The sequence below is a fragment of the Phyllostomus hastatus genome, unplaced genomic scaffold, assembly GCF_019186645.2.
Source record: "Phyllostomus hastatus isolate PE091 unplaced genomic scaffold, TTU_PhHast_1.1 phas_contig_402, whole genome shotgun sequence".
NCBI classification, from domain to species: Eukaryota; Metazoa; Chordata; class Mammalia; order Chiroptera; family Phyllostomidae; genus Phyllostomus; species Phyllostomus hastatus.
Window position 1 is genome coordinate 13830075 of NW_025333873.1, and position 27098 is coordinate 13857172.

The following is a 27098-nucleotide window of genomic DNA, read 5'->3' on the forward strand; positions in this document are numbered from 1 at the left end:
ACTGAGGCCCGAGAATGAAGGGACATGTCTAGACTCACACAGCTCACCACATTTCAAACAACTCCATATGTCTTGCACTAGTTTAGTATTGTGATTCCTACTGACAATTTTTATAGTTTATTCCAAGTGTTTTGACTCAATACCTAGGATCCTTCTTGCTCAAGGCCCATTAAAAATTATTTTTTCTGGATTTACATTTTGGCAATAAATTTTTTTAAAAAATCACTTTCTTTCGATGATCTTGCCATTGACTTTCCTGCAAATAAACAGATTTTTACATGTAAGCAGGGTCATGACAGGCACAAGTTCTTTTGCCAAGATTTGAACAGCACCCAAAATATCTCTTACCACATGGTTTCCTCACCCAGGACGTCTCCCCTCATCCCTAATCTGACAAGTGACCTCCAGCGAAAGGAATCACAAGAGGGACGGGGCAGCTGCCCTCGGAGATGAAGACAGGGATGGCGCCTCCGTGGGCGGAGCAGAGAGAGGCAGCCATCCTCCCTTCTCCTGCTGAGTCCGGGGCCCGGGGCACGGCCGTCTCCTCCTTGCACAGTGCTCGTCCCTCAACCTGACGTTCAGGGCCCTCGAGTCCCCGTGGGCAACTTCTTTTCCAGTGAGAGGCTTGTTCCTGTTCGCCAGGATCGACTGACCTCTCGTCCCCCTGGAATGTCCATCTGCGGTCCCAGTGCTTACCAGCTCTGCCCTGGGCGCTTCCCTGAGTTCTCCAGCTCAGACTGTAGTTTCTCTGGAACACTTCATGCTTGTCCAGGCTGGGGGCCTCTTGGAGGTCAACTCCAGCTCTTTTGCCTTCTAGGAGAAAGAGTAGAGGCACGGAATGGGAAAAGGAATCGCCTGAGATCACACAATGGACACGAGGAAAAACTGGGGCTGGGTTTCCCTGATTCTTGACCCGTGACCCTTTTGTGATATCAGCACAGTTAATTCTATCTATTACATTCACTGACCACTGAATAAAAATTATAATAACCAATATTTTTGTGCCTCATACATTAACATCTTGTCGTTAATCCTCACAGGTATCCATCCACCCACCCATCCGCTCATTTGTTCCAACAGCCCATATTTACTGAGGGCCCGTGTTCCAGTACAGTGCTGGACCCTAAGTGTTGTTATTTCCATTTCATAGTGGAAGAAGCTGACACTGAGGAGTGCCGTGACTTGTGCTAATTTAGTGAGTAAGTTAGGTCTCAGCAGGAACCCGAACTGACTCAGGCAGTCCCCACGAAGGCACTCTTGGCAGAGGTGTGGGCAGAACTAAGGAAGACAAGGCCTGGTGAGGCACCCAGTGGTCAGCAGCAGCGCCGATCTCGGGCCACCAGGGCAAAGGGAAGACCCAGTGTCCCTGGAGCCCAGTGAGAATGGAATGCAGCCAGGGGGGCGGGGAGAGGTAGGTTCTGGGTGCAGAGCTGCTGCTGGGGGATGAGCCAGGGAGAAGGGGCAGAAACTCTGTCCTCAACCCCCGGTCTGTTTCCAGGGACTCCCTTTGGCTGAGCCCAACCAGAAGACAGAGGGCAAGGGGGCCCTGGGAGGTGGTCCATAGAAGTCAGCCCCTGGGACACAGAGCAGGGTGGACGATGAACGCAGAACAAGCAGAAGTAGCCAGCCCGATGCCCAGCTGCACAGTGGGTGAGCTGGACTGGGATGCCAACGCCACCTTCAGACTCCCAGTCCTGTGCCTTCTTCTGGACCATGCAGCTTGCTTGCATTTATGGCTTCATGTTCATTCATTTAGTCGGCCCATCTTTCAGGCGGTAAGGAAGCTGAGCACTTGCTCCTCGCCGGGCCCCAGGGATATGCTTATTTCCCTCACCAAAGCAGAAGATCCATGGACCCGACTTCCTTATCTCTGAGTGCCCCGGTCACAGTCTGTGATGCGTCGTGGGCACCCACCCGTTCTGCTGGTGAGGAGAGGGCACCGCACGGGACCGCTGTGAGCTGCACTAACAGAGGCTGCCCCAGAGTGGGCCCTTGGAGCCGTTCCCATTCTTTGAGGCTGGGAGGGTGTGTGGATGCACTGATGCCCAACTCGCTTTCATGTCGTCTTGGGACGAGCATGTGGACCACACAGGGTCTGGCGGAAGTAATGTGTGCTTGAGTGTGGTTGGTAGGGTGCATGGATGTCTCGCATGAGATGGACAGCAATGTGAACATTTCGCCTACAATGTCACGTGATGTGCTTGAGTGTGATATTCTCGTGTTCCAAAATTACATGCTTATGATTTTGTAATAAAATTTTTTAAGATTTTATTTATTTTTAGAGAGGGAAGGGAGGGAGAAAGAGAGAGAGAGAGGAACATCAATGTGCGGTTGCTGGGGGCCATGGCCTGCAACCCAGGCACGTGCCCTGGCTGGGAATTGAACCTGTGACACTTTGGTTCACAGCCCGCGCTCAATCCACTGAGCTACGCCAGCCAGGGCTATAAGAGATTTTTATGTAATAAAAAAGGGATGTTGTTTGTGCCGAAGCCCGTATTTGAAGGCTGATGCCCTGATGCTCTGGGAATCTCTACCATGCCCAGCAGCAAAGTTGTGATACTGGTGTTTCTCCTCCAGAGGGTTTCCACTCCTCTGGGCTCCTCCTCGCTCTCAGCGCTCAGCTCCGCTGCAAAGCCTCAGCACCAGCTCTCTGAGGGGTGTGGCGGGGCAGATGAAAGAGGAGCTGGCCCCTGTCCTTCGGACTCGTGGCTCGCATCTTCTCGGCATCGGGTGATGGAGTGACGTCTGTCAAAGTCTGCGTGGCTTTCCCGTGCGCATCCTGCTCAGCCACAGCGAACAATGACTGCATGCAGACAGCCTGGCCCTGTTCAAACACTGCCCGTGAGAATGTCAACAAGAAACAGGCAAGAGATGGAAAGGCTTGAAGGATACGGTCACTGGCGTTCAGCTTCTGCTGGCTGCCATGATATGTCTATCTATCATCTATCTGCCCATTTTATGTAATATATATTTTTTTTCTGGAAAAGTGCAAAAGAATCACAAAGGAATATCCCACCACTTCTGCTTTTTTTCAAACTCATCCATTTTTATCTACCTTAAAATACATGTGCAGCCTTTAGATGCAGTAGTCAGTCTTTGCCACTTGACTGGTGAAGCCCACAAAGCTTAGAGGTCACCTTGGACATCTCCCTCTCTCGTGCCCAGAACGGAAGCAGGGCTTAAGAGAAAAGACTCTGGATGTGTGCCAAGAGTCAGGCTTGCATAGCACCTCACATACATTTTCTTGCTTTAACAAGAATCAACTCTGTGGATCAGCTCTTATGGGTGAGGAACTGGAGTTCAGCGAGGTAGTGTCTTGCCCAGGGTCTGGCCCTGAGATGGTGGTGCCGAAGCCTGAATCCAGTTCTCATGTGTCCAACTTCTGTATTTTCCACTGGGATCTGCTCCTTCAGATAAAGGGAGGGAGCGGGGGGAATGCTGATCTCTTCAGCGGTGATCAGGACAAGAGTCTCTTTGACCAGGTGATGTCAGATTCGCCTGCTTCTAAGGATTACTACCAAAAGTACTCAGAAAAAATGGCTGCAAACAAACTCTGCAAGTACAAGTGTTGTTGTGGACGGGTAGAATAAAACTCTTGAAACTCGATGAGGCTAAATCGCAGTGTTTTGATGTCACAAGTGTTTCCCGTCCGCCAGTGGCAGACCCGCACCTTTCCTGGGTGGTACCACTCCTGACCAACCACACCGCAGACGGCTTAACTACCTACCTGTCTGTTAGGAAATTCCCTTACTTGTTTTTTCCCTCTTGACCTCAGCCTAGGCCATCCTCTTCTCCTTGGCGCCCAGTTCCCCCAGTTCTATTCATCCTTTTCGATGTCACCAGAAGTATTACTTTCTTGGAAACGTTCCGTGATCCCCACCTGGGCTAAGCTCCCATTATAATTCTCTTAGCACCTTACAGATACCTTTGTAGCACTCGCCACATTTGTAATTGCTCACCTACATGATTATTTGTGTCATATCTGCCCCCCTCCCCGATTAGATCATAAGCCCAGTAAGGGCCCACAGGGTTTACTTCGCTGCTGTCTGCTGCTGTTACCAGCACACAGATACCTTTGCTGGATGAATGAATGAAGTAAAAGGAACAGTGCCCGGAACCTTGCCAGCTTCTGACAGAGGAGAATGAACCACTTGTCTAATCTGCCTAATGCTATGTAAGCCTTCTCTTATTTGTTCCCCACGAAAACCCTGAGAGAGAAATCGAAGCTCAGAGAGGTGCGTTAATTTTCCTGAGGCCACACAGCTAGGGAGGCACAGAGTTAGGCTGGAAACGAGGTTCCTGGGATGCTTCTGCAAGTGCCCTCATCACAACCATGCACTGCCTGTCCAAAGGTGGGGAGCACTCCGACCAGCCTGGGCTTGGACACGCCGCAGGCCCGCCTCCTCTGTGTCTGCCGCACGAAGGCCCGGACTTCACTGGGAGGTCGAGGCAGTGAGTGGAAGAGTACAAGGGTGACCCTCGTCATCAAAGGGCCGCTCTGAAGGCCAGGACGTTTCAAGTGACTTCTCATGTCGCAATAAGGCGGGCGGTCGCGGAAACGAAGGGTTAGCCCTGCGTTCTAGTGACCGACCACTGTAACCGCAGCTTTCTTCTCTGCGTGCTCCGTAAGGTCTGCACGACTTCTGATCACAAACCACCTCATTACAGACGGTGGACTGCGGGCTACGAAAACGTCCCCCAAACTGGCCCCTTTCAACTCCCCTTTGCCACACTGCTGCTGGGTCCCACGTCTCACCCCCGTCGTGCCTCTGCTTGCTTGGAGGCACCCACCACGCAGAGCAACAGAATCAGAGGATCCAGTGAGGGTTTTTGAGCAGAGAACGCGTCCCGGGGCCAGTTCCATCCCACCAATGGGGAAAATGAGGCTGCCGGATATGGCATCAAGGCCTTCCGCCAAACCAGCAGGGCCAGAATCAGAGCTGAACTTTCCAGGGTCCCAAACATTTCCTGGGACCACTCTTCTCAGATGTGTATATGAAGGAAGCCTCCCCCCCGCAAAAAAAACCCCTACAGAATTATCTTCTGGAGAATCGGGTCCTTGTAGTACATACAGACTTCCCCAGCTAGGGGAGTATTCTAGGAACCCATCTGCATCAGTGTTCCAGCTGGTGGTGTTGTGAGAGGCTGCACCCCGTGAACTTTTCGGAAGACTCTTTCAACACGTGTGCCCGTTTCATGAAGGGTGATTTATGGGTGCACCAGCCCACACCACTGAGTGTTCAGCGGTTTTGGACCAGAAACCGGAAGACCACCCCCCGCCCCGGCATCCCACCCTCCTTATGCACCCGATCTCGCCCAGAACAACTTTGTTTTGTTTTGTTTCGTTTCCCTGGGTGACAAAAGTCCTCAAAGAGAAAGGTTTTGCCAATGTGGAAGAAGTGAAACAAACAAACAAACAAAAAACGGCAGAAGCACTAAAAGGCATAAAAATCGATGAGTTTGAAAACTGTTCTGAGCAGTGGAAAAAATGTCTCCGTAGGCTTCTTGCATCAGCTGGAGGGTGCTTTGAAAGTGTCTGATGTTTAAACATGTAAGAATAAACACAGTTTTTTATCAATAAATTCCAGTTTTGGGGTCCTCCCTCCCATGTACATATTTTTTGGAGGGACTTACCATTTGCTTCCAAGTAGACTTTTGAGCTGTGACCAGCGCTTTCTCCTCTGAGAACCTTTCATAGGATACTGGTGAATAATTTATCTTGGACGCACCCAGTATCTTTTCATCTGGAGATCTTAAGGAGCCTTAATGACAACCAAGCTTCATTATTTCTGTTGTGTGTATGAGGAAACTGACTCACAGAGGGATACAGCAATTTTCTCATTCATGCTGGGAGTTATTACCAGCACCATGAATGAGACTTAGGATAAAACTCTATTTCATAAACTATTAAACCCTGTACCCTTTATAATAGTGGAGTTCACAAAAATAATGACACCTTTGAATTGAGAGTTCATGCCTTTATTCTGTTATTAAATCTTGGCTTCTGTGGGACAGAGGCACCTTGCTACATTGCAACACCAGCTTGCGATGTGAAGCAAGATGGGAAAGCCTGTGAGGTGTTTTGGTGATGCCCAGCCATTCAGAGTTCATTATTTTCATTCATTAATTCACGTATTCACTCCATTATCATATATCTGAGTCCCTATGACATCACTGGAAAATGGACATAGTAATAGTACCATTAGCAAAAGGCTGTTTGGAGAAGTCAGGTAATTTCTACAAAGCACATTGCCTAGCACATAGTAAACCCTTGTGCCTAGTAATAATTATTATCATTAAACAAGTAATTGCAAGCACCACATAAAAAGACCAAAAAAAAAAAAAAAGGTCCATATAGCCGTATTTATGGGTGGAGAGGGTAAGGTTGCATCTGAAGGGTGGGTTAATTCCCGGGGAAGAGGCAAATCGCTCACATTAGAGTTGGAACAGAGCAGGGGGGTCTCAGGTAAACCAGAGAGGGAAGCGGGGGAGCTCTGTTCTTTCAGTCCGGGCTGTGAAGGGTCCGGGTAGCTGGGAAGGCATTGCTGGGTAGTGGGTGTTAACCTGGCACCAGCCACTTAGAAATGGGCTGGGAATGAGGAAGCGGAGAAAAGAAACATAGACAAAATTCATATAAAATGGGGTGGAGCTGCTAAGTCTTGCAGATCAAGCTGGTTACGGCGGAATCAAAGCCGTATTACACACAGACAGGCCCGCCTGTGTAAATGCCCTCTGCTCTCCGCGCTTACTCCCCCTGAGTACTCTTCCTGAGTGCTGGACAGAGTTTTTTATCCAGGTCCCACCTGTCACCCCCGTGCTCAGGACACGTAAGGGACAGTGTTAAAAGGGAGCCCAGCAACCTGGGACAGGACCACAGAGCTGCAGCAGGAGCTGCTCTGAAAAGAGCGGGCACAGGGAGACCCTCTTTCTGTGGCTCAACAGGGGGTGAGATGAGATTGACATGACTAGGAAACTATTAGGAACTTAGCAGGGAACTGCCATTTCCCCGCAAGACTGGAAGTCTTGCAGTTTCAGTCCTGACCCAGACATAAAACCTAGAAGATGTAAAGGAAACCATTGGCAGATGTGAATTCATAAAAGGTAACAACAGTGGCTTGACAAAAAAAGATCCTGAAAACAAAAGGAAGTGACAAACAACAGACTGGAAGAAAAGAAAATTGCACATTAGAACACACGTTTTAGCATTATGTTATAAGAAGGAGGGATATCCACAATAAATACAGAGCTCCTACAAATTAGTAAGAAAAATGGAAGACCAGTGAACACAAGATATACACAGGTGATTTCAGAAGGAATAGAAACATGAAATGCTCACCTCCAGTAGTAATTAAAGGGATGCAAATTAAAACAAGACACCATTTTGTTTGCCCATCAAGTTGGCAAAAACAGAAAAGATTTATAGTATTTAATATTGGCAAAGGTAAAGGGAAATTGGCAGTTTCTTCTTCTGAGAGTGGGAATGTAAACTGCTAGTCTTTTTGAGGATAGTTTGGCAATGTCTGTAACTATCTGAAGCGTGCCTCCTCTTCGATACAATTTCACTTGTAGGAGTCGATACTATTTAAATGTCCACACGAAGGCAAAAATACAGGAATGCCAACTGTAACACTGTTTGTGACAGTGAGAAAATACTAATAATAACTAATATTTATCAAGGGCCAGTATTCATTGAAGCACTTTATAACAAACATTGTAAGGAAGCCCAGACACACAGAGCTTGTGTTTGGCGGTGGCAGGCTTTTAACCCAGACACTCTGTCTCCAAAGTCTGTCCTTAACTACTATGCTCCCTAATCAAGAGTAAATAAAAGCATGCTTCATCTGTACTACGGGACGTCGTACAGCAGTTAAATAGAACGAGGTAGATTTCTTTGTACAGACGTGGAGATATCTCTAAGACATATCGATCAAGGGGAACAATCAAGTTGCGAAAGACTATATGGTATAATGCCGTATATGTGGGGAAACGATACATATGGGTATATACAAATACACATGTATGAGAATGAATCAAGGTCTTGAATGATAAGAGAATGTGCGTGTGGGGCAGATACGGGAGAGTAGTTTTTCAAGGTGTGTTCTACATACTGCTGGTTTGTTCGACCTTTTACAAGAATGCATTGTGTATTACTTTGGTAAAACAAGAACTGTTTTACTGACCAAGAAGGAAATAAAATAAAATAAAAAGGTTTAACTCATATCAAGAGATAGTTTTCTTTTCCTCCACACAGACAATGATGAGGCCTCGGATAAAGATCTTCTACACTATGAGTTTTTCTAGCCTATGTAAATGACCATAGCAAAAGGTGCCCATTATCTGTACCTTGTGGATCACTACTTTTTTTTTTTTTTTACACAGAATTTTCATGTCTAGTATTTGTGACTATGGCTTCCTGTTAGGCCACCAAGTTCCGTAACACACAGCCAGTCACTGAAAAAATTAGTTTGGAACCTGAGAACCACATGGTGTTCCCTTTGCTTTGCATATCATATTCTTCTTAGGAATAAAAGGATCTGTAATCATGGATTATTTCATTATTTTGCCCCCCATACAGCAGAAGTGTAGGCTCATTCTCTCCTCTTGGTTTGGTCTGTGGAGGTATGAATGAGTCACTCCACATACATTCTGAAGCACTTAACTTTTGACCGCAAGTCAGTGGCATTATCTGAGAAGGAAAAGTTCTATTGGATCCTGCAGGGCCTCCTCCTGCCTAAGTCCAAGGGAGGGTGGCTTTAACACAAAACCGAAAATGAGACTCCTGGAACATTCACTGATTAAAATGTTACTATTACAAGGTCAGGGCTTTAGCACTAAGTTGCCAAATGTGGGCTTATCTCTGACAAGACAGTGAGAATGGTTCTTAAGACATTACTTAATGGGTATCAGATTGTAGCTTTTTTTGGAGTGGCCCATTCAACAGTAGTTTTCAATTATCGAAAATTTAATGTTCTCTTAAGTATCTTTACAGCAAAAACATCCCACTGAAAAACAGCTGTAGTCTCCCTCCTTCTCACAGCTGTTCACTTTACATAGTTTTAAATAGTGCGTACAAGCTATTTCATATTTGTTGTTTCATTTAACCTTATTTCCGATACATCTTTTCGTGTGCTTGCCAAAACTTTCATGTGCTTGACATACATCTTGCACATATGCCAGGATTCTTTCTGTTAATGTGACAGAGCTTGTTTGGATTCCTCCCCAATGGCTGGACAATTGGGTCCATTCCAGGTTTGAGCCATTATGAACGTTGTGAATAGTCCTGCTATAAACATCTTTATACAAGTTCGCCCCCCTTCTTTGCCTCTTTGGATCATTTCCTTAGAAATGTTACTTCCTTAAATGGGTTTACTGGGTCAAGGGGGTTCAATGAACAGTTTTATAGCTCTTGGCACATATTTTTCAGATTGCGCCCTGGGTAGATCTGGCCAATGGCGAGGGGCCAGGAATGTGGAGGAGCGGCCCCTACAACCGCCCTTCTGCCGCCCCAAAAGTCAAGGACCTCGCGAAGGCCTGCGGATGGAAAGCATTTTTCTACCGCTCTCTTGTCTTGTGATTAGGGTTTCAGCTCAGGCTGGGAGAGGATTGCTAGGCAGGCGCAGAAAGGTTTTTGGAATTCCAGGACTCGTGCCCTGGGGCCGGAAGGAACTCTGCCAGGCCCTCCTGCCCCAGGACTAGGAATCCAACCGCCTGTCCACGTCCAGTTTCCGACTCCCACTGCACACCCTCCCGGCCTTCCCAGTAAGATCTCCGTGGCCCGGGCAGGCCCCCTGCAAGCTCAGAGCTCTGCAGGCGAGAGCAGCGACTGGCGGTCGCTATTATTTTGGCGCGGGTGATGCAAGACCCGCATAGCTGCGCGCTGAGTCAGCCCGGGCCGGGCGGCGGTGGGGGGCGCGGACCCATGCATCCCTCCACCAGCCCCCACTCCCGCCCCCACACAGCGGCCTCGGGACTGGGCGGCAGGGGTGGTCGGTTCCGCCTCGGAGTCCCCGGGTCGTCCGCCGAGGTCGGCTCTGGCGGGAGCCGAGCCGCGGGCGGGTCCCAGCCGCGGGCGCGCTCTCCCCGCCCCTGGCGCGGGGGGCGCGGCGGGCAAAGTCAGGCGTTGACCGCACACACGGCCGTTCACCCTCCGAGAACTCCGAGAGGGGAGGAGGCGGGGGCGAGGAGGGAGGGAGGGCTCGGAAAGTAGAAACGCGCAGCGGACTGGAGGAAACGAAAAAAAAAAAAGGAGGAAAAGGGGCGACCAGAGGCGGGGGCGAGGCGCGCAGGGGGCGCGCTCCGGGCGGGGCGGGGCGGGGCGTGCGGGCGCGCGCTCCGGGCGGGGCGGGGCTGCGGGGGCGCGCGGCGGCCGCGGCCGAGGGGCTTGTGGGTAGCGGCTGCGCGCGGCGCGGGAGTGTGCGAGGGCAGCGGGCTTGTGGGACTGGGGCGGCCGGCGGAGACCATGGGAGCGGGCTGGCGGCGGCCGTAGTCGCCTGAGCCTGGGCGTCAGCCACCCGAGCCCCGGAGGGCAGGGCGGGCAGGGCCCGGCGGCGGCGGCGGCGCCGCTCCCGCTCTCGGAGTCCTGGGGGAGCGAGCTCGCGGCGGACGAGCGGACCCGGCGGCGGCGCGAATCTGACTGAGGGGCGGGGACGCCGCGCTCCGCTCCCGGCCTCCCGGGCGAGGCCGGCCCCTCGGACAGCCCCGGGCCCGGGACCGGCGCGGAGACCCGAAGCCCGAGCTAGAGGCGGGCGTGGGCCCGGGCGGAACCCCGCCCGGGGCTGGCGGTTCGGGGGCGGCGCTAGGCCCCGAGGCGTCCGGGCCGGCGCGCGGGGAGCCAGAGTGCGGGCCCGGCGGCGGCGGCGGCGGCGGCATGAGCCGGCCCCCGCCGACGGGGAAAATGCCCGGCGCCCCCGAGGAGCAGCCGGGGGACGCGGCGGGCGCGAGCCGCCAGAGGAAGCTGGAGGCGCTGATCCGAGACCCCCGCTCGCCCATCAACGTGGAGAGCTTGCTGGTAAGTGGCCGGCGCCCGGAGCCCTCCCCGCGGGGGCTGCGACCTCGCGTCTCCCCCTCGGCCCGCCTCTCTGCGCCCCCCCCACCCGCGGGGGAGGTCTCGCCCCACGCCGCCCCGCTTCCGGCAGCCGGGCCCGGGTCGGCGACCGAGCTCCCGGCGTGGAGCGCCACCTTTGCTTCCTGCCGGGGACCCCCCGGAGCCGATGTCAAACCCGGCTGCGCGTTCCTTGGAGCCCTGGGAGGACCCACCCCTTTCCTCCTTCCCGCCTCCCCTCCGGGTGCGGGGGAGGCCGGGCGGAGGGTTTGCCTTCCTTCAGACGCCCCGAGTAGCCAGTGGGAGAGCGTGTCCTGCGGCGAGGGGACCCGGGTCGCAGCGAGGGGCAGCCCGGTGCTGCCCCCGTTGGGAGTGCCTGCCCACCCGCCGCGGGGGCTGCCCTCCCTGTGTCCCCCGAGCCTGAGGTCTTGGAGCTCTCACCGTTGCCGTGTAGTGTGCACTTGACTTTCTTGCCTTGAGTTTCCCGAGACCGTCGCGCCGGCGCGGAAGCCGCAGCCTGAGCCCCAGAGCGGAGCGAGCCCTCTTCCCTGGGCCGCGTCCCCGCGACAGCCTTCGAAGTGCCGGGCAGCGGCCACGTCGAGTGTGCCCCTCGCTCTCGAGGGAGAAAGGACCGTGCTTTTTTACGAAGTAGGAAGGCGCTGCGCAGCGTTCGCCTGCTTGCGGCTCCTGTCTGGACGGACGGACGGACGGTCGTGTTTCCCGGACGGCGTGGTGGGCGTGCGGCGGAGATGCGCTCGCGGGGCCCGGGGGTGTGGGGTTTTGCCCCGGGGGGGGCAGGAGAACCCGAAGGAGATGCTCTGGGTATTAAGGGAGCTCCGGAGGACTGGAGGGCGTTCCGTGGATTTCTTTCTTTCTTTCTTTTTTTTTTTTTTGAATATTCTCTCCCGGGACTCATGTTCAGTTCTTCTCCCCGCGGGGAAAACCCTTGTGACCGACAGAGAAAACCGGCGTCTCCGCCCTTTGCAGCGAGTACCTTTTCTTCGGAAGCAGTCGGCCGCCCTTCGAGGTTCTGGAATGGTTCGCGGAGTGACTCAGTGCCGTCGGGCCAAAGGGCAGGGGCCGCCCGCGGCCGCAGAGGCACCTCGCGGTGTGCGGAGGCCCTGGGGTGCTGAGCCCTGTCCTATTTGCACGCGCGTGTGGCGTGGCGTGTTTCCACGTGAGCGTGGCTCTCTGCACATCTGCACGTCTGCGCTGGGGGTGGGATTGGTCACCTGAAGGGCATAGCTTCTCCCAGGCCAGAGCTAGACTCTGGGCTTCCCTCCCAGCATTTTCACTGTGGCATTTTGCTAGCAAAACTTTGACCCAAGGCCAGAAAGTTCAGTTAAAAATAGTGCAGTATTCATCAGGTCCGTATTCAGTCCCAGATAGAAATTTTTCAGACTTTCATCTCGGGTCTTTACTGATGTTACTCATAATCATTAGGATTATTCTGAACCTGAACCTAAGCCATTTGCACATGTGATATACATTCTTTTATCTTTTTTAAAAAATTTTAATTTATTGATTTGTAGGGAGAGACATAAACATCGATTTGTTGTTCCACTTTATTTCTGGTTTGATTCTTGCATGTGCCCTGACCAGGGGTAGAACCCACAACCTTGGGGTATCCGGGTGCTGCTCTGACCCACTGAGCTCCCTTGCCAGAGCCTTACATTCTGTTTTATTAAAGTGTTTTCTAAGTTGTTAAAATAAAGGCTATTTTAAAAGATGAAACATTGTACATGCTCAGTACACAATTCAGTCCATTCATTTGTTGACCAGTAATCTCTATATATATAGCCACACACTGTACACTTTTGTTGAGGTGACACATTACTGGCGTGACAGTTGACATCAGATTTTGTCATTGCTGTTTTTAGCTGTTTAAATACAGGGTGGGGCACAAGTAGGTTTATAGTTGTTTGTGTGGAAAATAATACAATAATTAATAAATAATAATACAAGAATAAACTGTGTTTCCTGTACTCACAACTTTAAACCTACTTTTGCCCCACCCTGTATATAGTCTCCTCACATAGAGATAATCACTGTTTGAGTTCATATTTTAGTATGTATATGTCTGAAAAAAATATTTAAAAAACATAAAATTACATGGTACATGTGCTTTGTCATTTTTTAAACTTAATGAAAGAAACTTTTATGTAGTCCAATTGCTTGGTCTCATTGAAGAGTGATTCCTGGCTTAGACGTCATGGCTAGGACATTCTCCATGATCGAGAATGTGGTGTCATATACCTGAGTTTTCTTTTAGTGCTATCATGGTTTTAGTGATTTAAAAAATTTATTAATAGAGGAGGACAGAGTGTGAGAGAAGCATCTGTTTGTTGCTCCACTTGCTGATGCATTTATTGGTTGATTCCTGTCTGTGCCCTGACCGGGATCAAACCTGCAACCTTGGGCCCTTGTCAGGACTGGCCTCTAAACAACTGACCTACTGGCCAGGGCTTCGAATGGTTTTTATTTTTAATGTTATTTTTATTCCATTTGGAATTCTGAGGGAAAGTATGAGGTAGAGCTACAAGAATTTTATCAGAAGATTTGACTAAGTATTAGAGTTCCCAAAACATTAATTGGGAGCTTCTGTTTGTGGCTCTGTATTCTGGTCATAAGACCTCCTGTTGGGGGAGTGGTGCTTGGGGGAGAGGGACAGTAATGGTTATGGGTTTGGTCTCCATTTGGACCTCTTGAGTTTCTCCATGGCAACAGTACTCTAGAACTATACTTAAAGTCCTGTTTTGTGCTAATATTAAAAATATATATGAGCTGTCAGTGAGAAGGTTTACTGGTGAAAAGAATGTGAATGACTCAGAACGATTTTATTACAGCTTTTGGGAAAAAACACAAAATAACTTTCTGTTGGTAGATTATGAAGCTTTATCTTTAAATCAGGGTGAAATCATGGTGGCATTCAGGATTCTACTAAAACTATCTCTTCTCATTTTATTCTTGATTGGAGTCATTCTCCCATCTGTACTTTATTTTTTCCCTCCCTGTAAAGTATGATTAAATTATGCAGTGGGTTGTCCCACGTGATCCTCACTTACCTTTCGGAAGCCGTTTGAGTCACAGTGGTTAGCATTTCCCTTCGTGCGTGTATTTGTGTGACAGAGGAAATACTGAGGTTTGTTTTTGGTCAGCATTGATAATCTCTTGGGGAATGTTTCTATGTCCAAGAATGATTATATTTTGGTAACGTATGGGTTTGTTCAGATATCTAAAGTGCTTTACATTTTTTTTTGTTATAATTGGTCACTTAGTATTCAATGCCTCCTTACCTTCGTTATTTTAAAGAGATTATAGACTTGGAACTAATTTCTAACGGATTATTATTGGGGTTGTTTTTTAGGCCATAGAAATGAATTGCAGAGCCTCCTCTAGCAATCCTTTATTTAGATAGAGAGAGAGCAGAGCAGGTTGACTTTAGCTTAATTATCTGGATGATTGTGATGAGGAATGCTTCACATACTAAGTGTTGTCTAGTTATATACATCTTGGTTTTTTAGTTTGTTTAACGGACCGAATACAGGCTCCTTTGGGAGATGGGTCTTTTTTGTCTTCCAATTGTTGTGTCCTGTAAATATTTGTTGACTGAACAGTTCTTTTTTAAGTAAAAGGAGTTATTTGTAGAAATATACCCCTGCTTGAAGAGATATTAAAGTAGTTCCCAAGTAAACATTTGATCTATGTTCCTGACACTTATTTCTTATCTATCTATAGGAAGGGAGACAAATGAACATTTGTATATGCAGAGAGGATAGGTTTGGGTGGTGGAATTAATTGGAGGTCAGGTAGGAAAAATTAATTGTAATTTGGATATTTTCTGGATTGTGCTGAAACAGTCTGTCTTGGAAAGGATTTAAGCTAATTCTATTCAGTATTTTAGGTGAAGTCAAGACATCTCATGTGGAGGGCTGAACAGCTTTATCGTTTATCATGTGTCATCTGTTCCCTCTCCCCTCTAACTTTTCTTCTGGTTAAACATCCAGTTCCTTCTTATATACCTTGGTGACGTCGTAATGCCTGTGTTGAAACCATACTTAATGAGTGAGGGCAGATGAAATGCTGGGTTCACAGGGTGAATTTTTTTTTGGAAAATCAGCACCTGAGAGACATGCTTACTGATTTTAGAGGGTGGGAAAGGGAGGGAGAAAGAGAGGAAGAGAAATATCGATTGGTTGCCTTTCCTACATGCCCCAAGCAAGGACTGACCCCGAAACCTAGGTATGTACCCTGGACTGGAAATCAACCCAATATCTTTAGGTTTGTAGGATGAAACCAATCAACAGAGCCACACCAGCCAGGGCACAGGGTTGAATTCTTTAAAATAGTATATTGGCTGTTATTAATAATAAGGCAATATTTGTTAACAAAAGTAGAACCAAAACCAAAGGGCATGAGAGATTTTGATCAGAAACCAAGAGTTGTTATAAGTCACTATGAATGACTGTTTTGAAAAATTTTCAGGTCTTATCAAGCGTACTGATCACTAGCAGTTTTATTTAGCTTTAAAATACAGGGTGGGCAAAAGGAGGTTTACAATTGTGAGTTTTTGAAACAGTTTATTCTTGTATTATTTATTAATTATTGTATTGTTAATACAACTATAAACCTCCTTTCCTCACCCCTGTATTTACTGTTTGTAGTAATCTGTTTCTTTTTCTAATAAACTGAAATGCTTCATTTTCCTTGTTCTCTTTGCATCTTATTTAAAACAGTTATAGTAAGGGAATTTAGAGTTAGGGTAGCTTTCCTTTTACATCTGCTAGTGGTGTTCAGTAGCAGACAAAGGAGAGCCATACACAATGTCTTCCCTGCAGTAATTCCTTGATAATTGTTGGTTGAAAAATAAATGTAGCCTGAGGATGTAGTACAATTGACAAGGCATGTTTCACTCTCTTATTTGTGCGTACAATTAGCTCTGAAATAAAAGTCTAGCATTTGAGAGCAGTCAGCAGGGGTTTTTAACATAGGTATCATTGTTTACTAGCTTTGCTAGTTCTTTTTATTGAGGTGTAACATACATACTGTAAAATTTACCCATTGTGGGTAATGCACTCATTTTTAATAGCTATAAAGTTGTCAACCATCACAATCCATTTTCATTAATCACCCCAAATTCTCTTGAGCATGTTTGCAGTCAGTCCTTGCTTCCAGCTGCAGCCAACCAATGATCTATTTTCTGTCTCTATAAATTTTTCTTTTCTGGAAATTCTGTATAAGTAGAATCATATAATATACAGTTGTTTTCTCTGGCTGCTTTTACCTTGCACAATATTTTGAGGTTCATCTATGCTGTAGCCTGTGTCAATATTTTGTTTTTAATTGCTGAAGTATATTCCATTGTATAGATACACCACATTTTGTTTAGAATTCACCATATGTGTGGACATATGTTTTTATTTCTCTTGCTAGATTTTAAGGAGTGGGATTGCTGGGTCATATGGTGAGCTTATACTTAACTTTTAAAAAACTGACAATTGTTCTCCAAAGTAGCTGCACTATTTTATGAGGGTTCCAGTTTTTCCACATCCTTAGGGAACACTCTTGTCCGTCTTCGTGATTGTAGTCATTGCAGTGTATTTTACTAATGACACATGATGCTGAGCACTGTTTCATGTGCTTGTTAATTCTGCTTGTTCTTTTGATTTTTACTGAGGTACCATGTGTATGATGTGGTGAAGGGAGTTTCGTTTTGTATACCACAGGCCAATCCCAATGTTTAAAAAAATAGAATATATAAATAATACAGATGGGAGACCTTTGTAGGTGGAATTATCCTACTGGCTAGGTTAATACTAAGCCTTCCCCTACCCCCCCCCCCCCCAACCTTGCTATCATACCTGTTGCTTCCTGGTGGTGAATGAGCCTTGTTGAACTGTGTGGAGTCTACACTGTAGACCCTGATAATGGCAGTCTTTACTAGTTGGGTGATTTCTAAGCCACAGATCAAGTTGAAGTACTTCCGACTTAAATGTACGTCCTTTGAGTGTTTCTTCATTTATGTGCTCATCTTTCCTTTCTGAGCATGTTGAGTAGGCTTCTGAACTTATTTCTGTCCATCTTAATCCAACATTTGTCTTTATACTTTCCTGTTCTACATAAAGATCAGGAAACAGTTGTTATTATTAATTTTTTAACTTGGTTCCTATGAGGGTGGTTTCCAGAGGGTGTTTTAAACACTGTATATTATACCTGGATTTTGGCTTATATACTTTGAGTACCCATCTGAATTTAACCTCCACGTACAATTGTTGCCTCCTCTCGTTCACAGTTGGCATCAGATACTGATTTTTGGAATTCCATTATGTGCGAAGTTTTGGACTTTAACCAAGGAGCGGTGTTCTTTTCAAATGTAGAAGTACCTGTCTTACTTGTGCATTGTGTATCAGATTCTACCCTACTGTTTTGCCTTGTATTTCAGTATGGTTCTTTTTTAAAACATTAACAAATTTTTCTTCAGCTATTTTTTAAAAATTCTTTATTCTATTGCAGTTGTCCCAATTTTCCCCCCTTTGCCCTCCTCTGTCCTGCCCAGCCCCCGGCTCCCACAGTCCGTCCCCACACCGTTGTCCACGCCCGTGGGTCATTCACACGTGTTCTTTGACTATTCCCTGCCTCTTCTTTCCACCGTTGTCCCCTCCCACCTTTCCTCTGGCAGGTAGCTGTCTGTTCCCTGTTTCCATGTTTCTGGCTCCGTTTTGCTAGTTAGTTTATTTTGTTGATTAGTTTCTCTTACAAGTGAGATCATATGGTATTTGTCTTTCACCAACCGGCTTATTTCACTTAGCACAATAGTCTCCAGTTCCTTCCTTGCTGTCACAAAGGGTAAGGATCCTCCCTCCCTCTGTCCCTCCCTCCCTCCTTCCCTTCCTTCTTTCCTTCCTTCTCTTTCTTCTGCATAGTATTCCATTGTGTGCCTGTACCACCGTTTTTAAATCCGTTCATCTACTGATGGGCACTTAGGCTGTTTCCAAGGGGGTTCATAAGCTTTTTGAATTGGTGTTTCAGGATTCTTAAGGTATAGTCCCCGCAGTGGGAATTGCTATCAAAGGCATGGTTATTGCAATTGAAGTTTCCCCTTTAGCTTTAGATTATTGTAAAATTTTTTTTGAGTTTTTATTAAAGATAATCACATACGGGACATTTATGCAGTGAAGGAAATTTTAGGAGAAGTTCTTTACAATTTAAGATGCCTACATATATTAAAGAAGAATTAAAAACATTTTTGGTTATAGTGATACTTATTTTTCTAAAAGGAAAGAGCACTAAGTACAGTTGTCATGAACTTTGAGGCCTACAAGATTTAGTGAAATGTATTTTTGTATGTGAAACCCTTGAGGAAATATTTCAAGTATTAGATGTCTAAATATTAGTATGATTTTGAAAACTGTTTCACCACTTTGGAATAACATTATTATGGATTTAGCTTCATGGCACTTTGGACTTTTATACATTTGAATATATATGGCCATACTTTATTGTGTTACATAGTGAATTAAGTTCAAGTTGAAGTTGAATGGTTAAAAATGGTATTGTGTTATGGTTGACTAGTTTGCCTTTGTAGAAAGAGTCAAGATTAAAAATTTTTTTCTTTTTGAACCATGAGATTTCATTAGGTGTTAACAGGTCATACAATCAGAATCTATGGGTATTAGTATAGATTAGGGGAAAACACATAAAATGATAATTTTCTTTCAAGGAAATGAGATACCAAGACAGAAACTGGGAAAAGAGATAATGCAAAATATAAAGTTAGTGTCAATAATAATATTGCAGTTATTCTAGATTTAGAAACATTTGTTTGAATATTCAGAGTTGCTTTTAAATATCTAAAAGAGGAACCTTGAATTTTTTAATTTGTCTCCTTAATGATTATATTTTGTCTAAATAGAATCACTGAAATGAATGTGCAAACCAGGTAATAATGAACATTTCTCTGAGCTTTAGATGTATGCTGTGATCCTGTATTGCATTCACTGGGAAACAATTTTTTTTGTCTTGCATTCAAAAAAGGTAATCTCAAAGAAGCTTTATTTTAATGAATGCATTTTAAAAATTTCCCTACTGGATTGAAGTAAACAGAAGACTGTGTGTGTGTTTAGGAGTTGAAAAATTTAACTTAATACCAATATAGTTTACAGCCTGGCTTTTTTTAAGTTAAGATTTTTCTAATCTGTATCTTCCTAATCCTCTAGTTTAGGCAGTGATTTCCAGACCCTCCTGTATACATAGGTCTCAACTGGGATCTTCAGAAATGTGAAAGACTGGCTTTCACCCCCAGACATTCTAACATAATTGCTCTGTGGTACGACCTGGGGATCAGGAGTTCTTTAAGTCCCATGGTGATTCTCAAGTGTAGGAAAATGTGGGAACCACTGAGCTGAGGGGTGTAATATTGTAATTCAAAGATTGGCAGAGGGGCCATAGGGTCCCAAATGTATCTGAGGAAAGGTGAACACTTGGGTGTTTTTTTTCTTTTTTCTTCCTTTACTTTTGTGGCTCACTGAGGCTTGGATGAAGCCAGAAAGTCAGAATTATCTGATGGAAGCCAGAATCCCAACTAGGATGCTTGATGGAAATAATGTCAGATCTAATGATTTACATGGTCTGTAGGGGCCAGGAATTTGCATTTAAACAAGTATCTCAAGTGATTCTTACGCAGGTAATCCTCAGGTCAGAGGTTGAAAAACAGTAGGTGTTTCTTGTACTGACTGAGAAACCAGAAACAGATACTGTTTGAAATCTCTTTGGCATACAGAATTGTATGTGTGGAAAAGGTTGGCACATGGAGAGATGCAAGCTTTTCTGAAATGTCAAGGGTCATTACATTATATATTTTCTTTTAGACAGGATATTCCATAGGAATCAGACTAGGACTCTTTTTCTTATTTTAGAAGGAAATTTAATTTGCCAAGCTTTTCTGAAGGGAGAGAATCAGACAAGACACATCAAATAGAAATAAAAAAAACTTTTTTATTGTGGTAAAATATAATACAAAATTTCAATATAGAAATGTTATTACATCGTATCCTTTTGTGAGAAATATAGTCTACAGAGAATTATTGGCCTAGAAATACATAATTTGACGTTTTATATTTAATAAATGATTATGGAAAAATGTTGATTGTTTAAGTGACAGTTGATTTAATTTAGAAATGTATTGTCTTTCAGAGCATAGCACCTACAACACCATGGTATATTTGTATTTGTGACTGTACCTGCATTTTAAAAACTAATACAGTCATTTAAAAATTATTTTGTGGTCTCTTTAAAAGCAAGCCAAAAAATGTAAAATATTCAAAATCCTTACATTAAACTATTTTGAAATTTTCTTTTCTTTCAGGCCAGGGCTGAAATTTTATTTTCAAAGCAGCCTTTAAGTTATCGTTTACATTAAGTAATCATCTCATTAACATGTTACTGTTTAGATTTTTTAACATGCACATTCTTTGCAATTATTTTTTTTCACTTCATTTAAAATTAAGAGATGACCAGGCCTGGCCAGAGTGGCTCAGTTGGTTGGCTCATTGTCCCGTAGCCCAAGGGTTGCAGGTTCAATTTCTGGTCAGGGCACATACCTGGGTTGTGGGTGTAATTTCCTGTCCATTTTAATTTTGTTTTTTAAGGGTTATGTACATATTTCAGAAATTTGAAAATTAAAATCTACATTTATTGATTCTTATGATAGTTACAGCAGTTGTAATTTTTGTCTTTTTTAGTATTTGAAATACCAACTCACTTTTTGTAGATTTTATTTATCTTGTGGCTAATAAAATTCCACATACTTGTGGCCAAGGCACAATTAATTAATATTTATGATACAAAGTATCTTTAGAGCAGTAAAGATTTGTGACGGTTCATCTTTTTAAATTAGAATAGGATTTGCTGAATAGAATAGTAACTACAAATGTGACTATAAATGTGAAACAGATTTGAAACTGGGTGGCCCTTCTTTCAATGACTTAATAAACTTCTGCACTTATCTTTAGAAGCCTGTTACATGTAGTAACATTTCTTTGGAAGTGCTTTTCTCATTTAGAAACATTTTACAATTTGGTGATTAGAATCCCTATTCCATAATACTTCGGTGTACAAGCATTATGCCAGCATTTCTAAATATTGACAAAATGCATTTAATTTGATTCTTCATGCTTTGTTATGGCATGTCCATGCTAAAAAATTCTAAGGCATTATTTCTAACTGTAGCTTAAAAGGAATATATTATTCATGATTGCAGCACTTAAAATTAGAGTATGAATATGTTTTGTTAATGTTATATTTAGGCTAAAGAAGAATTTAATCACAAAAGAAAGATGATATACTATAAAAGAATGAGAAAACTCACTGAAAGAATTTTGCTGATAGTTCTAAAAAACAATTTCTTCTGCAACCATGTATTTTTGTAAAAAGGAGGAAGCTGTAACACTACAAATTGAAGGCATTACTGAAAACAGATTTTTTTTTCAATATTTGAGACATTTCCATAATAGGAGAACAACGGATGATACAAATGAAACTAGATTTAGAACTGATAAAAGGAAACTAGGTGAACCAAGCATCACTGGTTTGATTCCCAGTCAGGGCACATGCCTGCGTTGCAGGCCATATTCCCAATATGGGGTGTGCTAGAGGCAGCCACACATTGATGTTTCACTCCCTCTCTTTCTCCCTCCCTCCCTCCCTCCCCCATCTCTCTAAAATAAATAAATAAAATATATATTTTTAAAAGGAAACTAGTACTCAACTGGCTTATCAGTTTTTTTAGAGGAAAGTTACAACATAAAAAACTGAATACATTTTTAAGAAGTTAATTACCAATTTTTTTTTTTGAGGGAGTTAGAGGGAATTGAAAGTCAGAATAGAATGGCCCTGGCCCAGTAGCTCAGGTGGTTAGACCGTCGGCCCAGTATGACAGGGTAGTGGGTTCCATCCCAGTCAGGGCACAGACAAGTGTCAGCCAGCGAATGCATCAGTATGTGGAACAGCAAACCTGATGCTTCTCTCGGTGTCTGTTGGTCTGTCCCCCTTCCTTTCTTACTCTAAAATCAATGAAAAAAATAAAATAAGTCAAAATGGATCCCGTTTAACCTGCATTATTAACATGAAAATACAAGTTAATTTTTTAAAATAATTTTTGGGGGGTCTAGGAAGTTAAAGATGGGTAAAAATGAAAAGAAGTGACTTGATTATTTTTAATTGTATTTTTAGTAGAGAGAGAGAGTACCCTGGCTGGTGTGGCTCAGTGGATTGAGTGCCAGCTTATGAACCAAAGGGTCACTGGTTCAATTCCCAGTCAGAGCACATGCCTGGGTTGCGGGACAGGTCCCCAGTTGGGGATGCACAAGGCAACCACACATTGATGTTTTCCCCCCTCTCTTCCCCCCTCTCTCAAAATAAATAAATAAATGTTTAAAAAATAAATAAATAAAAGACAGAATAGTATAATGGATAGAACACTGGCTTTGAGGTCAGAAGACCTAAGACTGGTATTAATTAATTAGATGTTTTATTATCTTCTTGATTGCAAGTAATATTTTACAAGACTATATCTGTCTGCCTCAAGATGTGGATTTAAATCCAGTGAGAAACTAAACTATATATGCTGTTGTTTTGTAAACTGCACAGAGCTTCAGCTTTTTTACACACTGTTGAACTGTTTGTAAAACAGCATATGTTGTACATGCCTGTTAGTGTCTTTGAAAGGGCATCTGTCTGCATGCAGAGTCAATTTCCTGGTGTTAACCTGTTGCTCCCCCCCACCACCAAGAGGTGGCACATTACTTGACACATACTAGGTTCTCTAAAGTATAAAATAATTGGCATTTTTATTTTTTAATTCACTGAGGATAATTAGCTGCATTGGGTGAATATTTGTTTATATTTATTTTTTGAATTATTCTACTACATTCCAAATGTCACTTTTTCCCAGCTAAAGTTTATTTTAGTTTTTGAGTAGTTATGATTTTGAACTATCAAGAATCTGGTGTTCATACGTAATATAAAATGTAAGCAATTTTGATATATAAATATAAAGAAAAGTTACAGAATTATTAAACCTTTGCATTATTCACTTGCAAAAATGTTAATCATGCTTCAAATAAGGTTTGAAGGAGAATTTGAGTTGTACCAACAATTCTTACCTTTGGCTGAAACAAGCAACTTTTGTCCTCCTACATTTAGTAAAAAAGGTCCATTTTGGAACAACTATGAAGAATAGTTTGGAATATGCAAACTGCATATGCTGTGCTGTCTTACCTGTGATATAGATTTTGGTCCTTAGGCATACCAGGATAATTATAATTTTATCATATAGAAAAAATGTATACAAGTAGCCTAATAGTACATGATATGACCATTTTACATTGGTGGCCATTGTAATCAGTAACTGTTTTGTTTTCTTGGATCATGTCCTTTCAAAGCTGATTTAAGAGTTCAGAATTTGGTAACAGTTGGGTCTTAAGTCTACTGCTAACCATTTAACAACCTCATGGAATTAGAATTGATGGGCTAGGAAAAACTGGATTAGTATCCAGGCATAATTAAAATGAACATGGGGAGAATCCTACTGGTAGCCACTGTTACGGTGATAAATTATATATTTTCCTGTTGTGGCATTTATGAATTAGGAAATGAATTTTATCTACTTTTTAAAGAAATTTGTTTTAGTGGTTTTTCTTAGAATGGAGACTTGAGCGTGGACTACTTTGTTGGTTTGTCAGTGTTTAGGTGCCTATCTTTTTGTCTCTTTCAATAAAAGGGGCTGGGAAGGGTTTTGGAAGGCCCGTAGGATCTGGAGAGAGTATCAGGACAAAGTCTTGGTGGGATTTATGGCTTGCAGATGATGGGATTTGGAGGATAGAAGCTTCTTCAGAGATGTGAAGAGGAAGTAAGCAGGACCAGGGATAGAGGCAAACATCCTTTTACTGGTAACTGAATATACCATGTATTTTTATATTCTTTATTTTGTGTCTACCTGGAATGATTCCTCTCCTCCTCTACTTTGTCAGCTTACAAAAAAATAAAACAAATTTCTTTTTTTTTTAATTACAAAAGTAATTCATGTCTATTTAAAGAAATTAAAAATTATGGAAGTGTATATTCTGAGACAACCACTTTTTAACATGTTAGTGTATCACTTTCCCTTTTTCTGTGCATATAACAACATAATGGTACATCCATTTTCATTGCATATAAAAAAACACACTAATACTTGTAGGGTTTTTTTTTTTATACCAAAATGCACTATACCATATCTGTTGTTCTGTATTTGCTTTTTAAATTTATTTTGGAGGTTTTCCAGTGAGAATTTATTATTTATCTAGTTGCTTTTAAGGGCTGTGGAGTATTCCATTATCTGGATTTGCCATAATTTATTTTACTATAAAAATATGGATAGATACTCAGTTTTTTCTCTGTTACAAACATTGCTGCAGCAAACATCATTTTAAATATTTTTGTGCATATATATGAATATTTTGTAGAGTTCTAGAAATGGAATTGTTAAAGTATGTGTAAATTTAAAATTCCATAATAATCTCAATTTGCATTTTTAAAAGACTAGCAAATAGAACTCTCCCAATAGTGATGAGATACATATACTTCATTTAGCTTTTTACATTATTTGCCAATCTGTTAGGTGAAAAAAAGCTACTATATCCCTTTGTTTTTATGTACATTTTAATATTTGATTACCAGTGAGATTGAGCACCTGTTATTAATCATTCCTGGGTTTTAATTCTCTAAGATCTACCTTAAACTTATTTTCTCTTTGAGGTCTTCTGTAATTCCTCTTTCCCTCAACCCTAGGCAGTGACTTCTTCTTCTTTGCTCAGACACTACTGTAGATCTCTTATAAACAATTAGTTTTTTCTTTTAAAGATTTTATTTATTTTTGGAGAGAGGGGGAGGGAGAAAGAGAGGGAGAGAAACATCTTTTGGTTGCCTCCTGCACACACCCTGACCAGGGGCCAAACTCTGGGATGACGCAAAGCCACACTGGTCAGGGCTCTTACAACCAATTATAATCATATTGTGTGTTATGATTTGTAAACCACATTAGGAGGTCCTAGGGTTGTGAACACACATTCATTTTTTTTAACTTTTATATCTCAGTTTATTGGCAATATGGGCACTAAACCCTCCTAGTTTTTAGGATAATGGGGCATAGTACTTTAAATATAATTTCTTCTTCTTTCAGTTCTGTTGAGATATAATGGACATACAGCATTGTATAAGTTTAAGGTGCACAGCAATGAGTTGACTTACATCTATTGCAAAATGATTACCACAGTAAATTCAGTTAATATCCATCATCTCGTGTAGTTATGTGGTAGTCATTTTTATATCTCTTATTTACTGGTATCTAGCACAGAGCCTGTAGTGCTCAGTATGGGCTTAGGGAGCTTTATCAAATGGTTAGTCTGATTTCCAGCTGGGCGTTTATATGCAAGGTTTGTTCCCTCCTCCTTTTGGTGGGGACGGGGAGGGTTGGCTCTTAATGGTAATGGTTCTAGTTCAACCCTTTCATTTTACAAATGAATGAAGTCTAAAGGAGGAATGTCTTACCTGGTTGTGAGATTTAAAAAAATTTCTTTTTTATCACAACCTACTAGGTGTTGTGAAATATATAGCAGAGCTTCAAATTGGGGTCACTTACAGTCAAGGACAAATATTGATTTCTACAATTTGAGATAGAGGGTGAGCCTTTTTTGGTTCTTACAGACCAGGTCCAACAAATGAGGCTTTTTGTCTGATGGCCTTAGCATGTAGCTTTAAAGCAGCACAATTCTTCCAAATTTCATTTGGCTTTTTCCAAAAAGGTATGAGTCTTCTCACACACGGGGAAAACTTTTTTAATTGCAATTATTCCAAACACTGGCAGACTTCTGAAAGGGCTGATGTCTTTCCAGAGAACTTTTGAAATTGATCCAGTAGCTAGCTACCTTTCCATGAAGTGACCTCACCAAATCTCATTTCATTGTTCTCTTTTCCTGCCCAAGATGTAAGCCCTTAATATACATGTCATCTACTCTTGTTCTCCTTCCTCTTCTCCCCCTCCTTTTCAAACATTTCTCACCCTTGTTCTAAAGTTAACATAATTACTTGCATCTTCAAATTCTTTAATGAATGTTACTTTATCTTTGCTTAAGCAGCACCTGTCTTTCTCCTGAAGGAAAGCCTCTCTAAATGGAATTTGTACCTTCTTTTACTCTCTACATATTTCAGTGTAGGAAAGGGTGGGAGGGAGTTTCCTTATTACTTTGCACACGGTGCCAGTAAAACCTTCTTGTTAAAATTTCTGTCGAGTCTCATATAGTTGGAGTATACATCTCTTGCTCATTGAAGACGTAGGCTTCTCAGTGTTCCTTTTCCATTCACGGTTGTGCCGCCATTCCAGGTGAATTCGGTGTTCATGTGAGCAGAGTACCCGGGACCCTGGCTTCATATTTTCCTCATCTCTAGTGGTCTTCATCTTCACTTAGTCCATTTCACTTCTGGGAAGCTACTCTAGACCTCTCCATTATGTGAAATCAGCTTTACCTTTGAGATCATTAATGTAAACATTCTGCTCCTGGCACTATTCTTTTTTTCCTTTCACTAAATTTATTCATTGATGCTTTTGACATCTGCAGTTCTTTGACCTCTCTCCACCAAATGCTTCCTGTATAAGCAGGCAAGAATTTATTGTCCACCACTTCTTATCTCTTGCTAGGCTTCTCACTTTCCTTGCCCTGTTGAATTTCTGTCATATGAATCTGGCAAAACCTAGATTTTAGATCAGCTTGTCTCTCTGGCCTACGCAGAAGGTGTTGAGCAGCGATGGAGAGAAACCACACAACTGTCCAGATTAGCGGTGCTTCAGATTCATGGTCTTCAATTCTTGCACGAGCTGTCAGGGATGCAGAGCAGTTCTTTCATTTTCCATTGGGGCTATTTTAACATTTCTTTTTCTTTCTTTAAACTTCACATACAAAGTATTCTCCACAGATGGTATTTCTACTTCTTGAGAAAATAGAATCCGTCAGATGAGGTCCCT

The 27098-nt window shown here is 43.4% G+C and overlaps 2 protein-coding genes across 4 annotated transcripts in view; one reads left to right on the top strand and one right to left on the bottom strand.

The window, feature by feature from the left end:
• Nucleotides 1-300: 300 nt before the first annotated feature.
• Nucleotides 301-12321, bottom strand: LOC123822398 (serine/arginine repetitive matrix protein 3-like). The gene is made up of 2 exons (XM_045844298.1): nucleotides 11483-12321; nucleotides 301-813 (listed from the first exon to the last, which is right to left on the bottom strand). Exons 1-2 carry the CDS (start codon nucleotides 11955-11957, stop codon nucleotides 386-388), a joined length of 903 nt encoding a protein of 300 aa, XP_045700254.1. The 5' UTR covers nucleotides 11958-12321; the 3' UTR covers nucleotides 301-385.
• The window catches only part of ROCK2 (Rho associated coiled-coil containing protein kinase 2), a 108552-nt gene continuing 91811 nt past the window's right edge, over nucleotides 10358-27098 (top strand). For 2 of the 3 annotated variants that reach the window (XM_045844295.1, XM_045844296.1), the window contains exon 1: nucleotides 10358-11008. In XM_045844295.1, coding sequence (XP_045700251.1) covers nucleotides 10868-11008 — 141 coding nt within the window. In that variant the 5' untranslated portion in view covers nucleotides 10358-10867. The remainder of the gene's footprint in view (nucleotides 11009-27098) is intronic. The other variant, XM_045844297.1, reaches the window with a different exon arrangement.

Bases quoted from the DNA above. Each gene is read 5' to 3' on its own strand.
- LOC123822398 (XM_045844298.1), bottom strand. From the start codon at position 11,957: ATGAGTCCCGGGAGAGAATATTCAAAAAAAAAAAAAAGAAAGAAAGAA. The intron at 814-11,482 runs GTGAGAGCTCCA...TCTTTCTCCTAG, and splicing joins GTGCACACTACACGGCAACG to AAGGCAAAAGAGCTGGAGTT.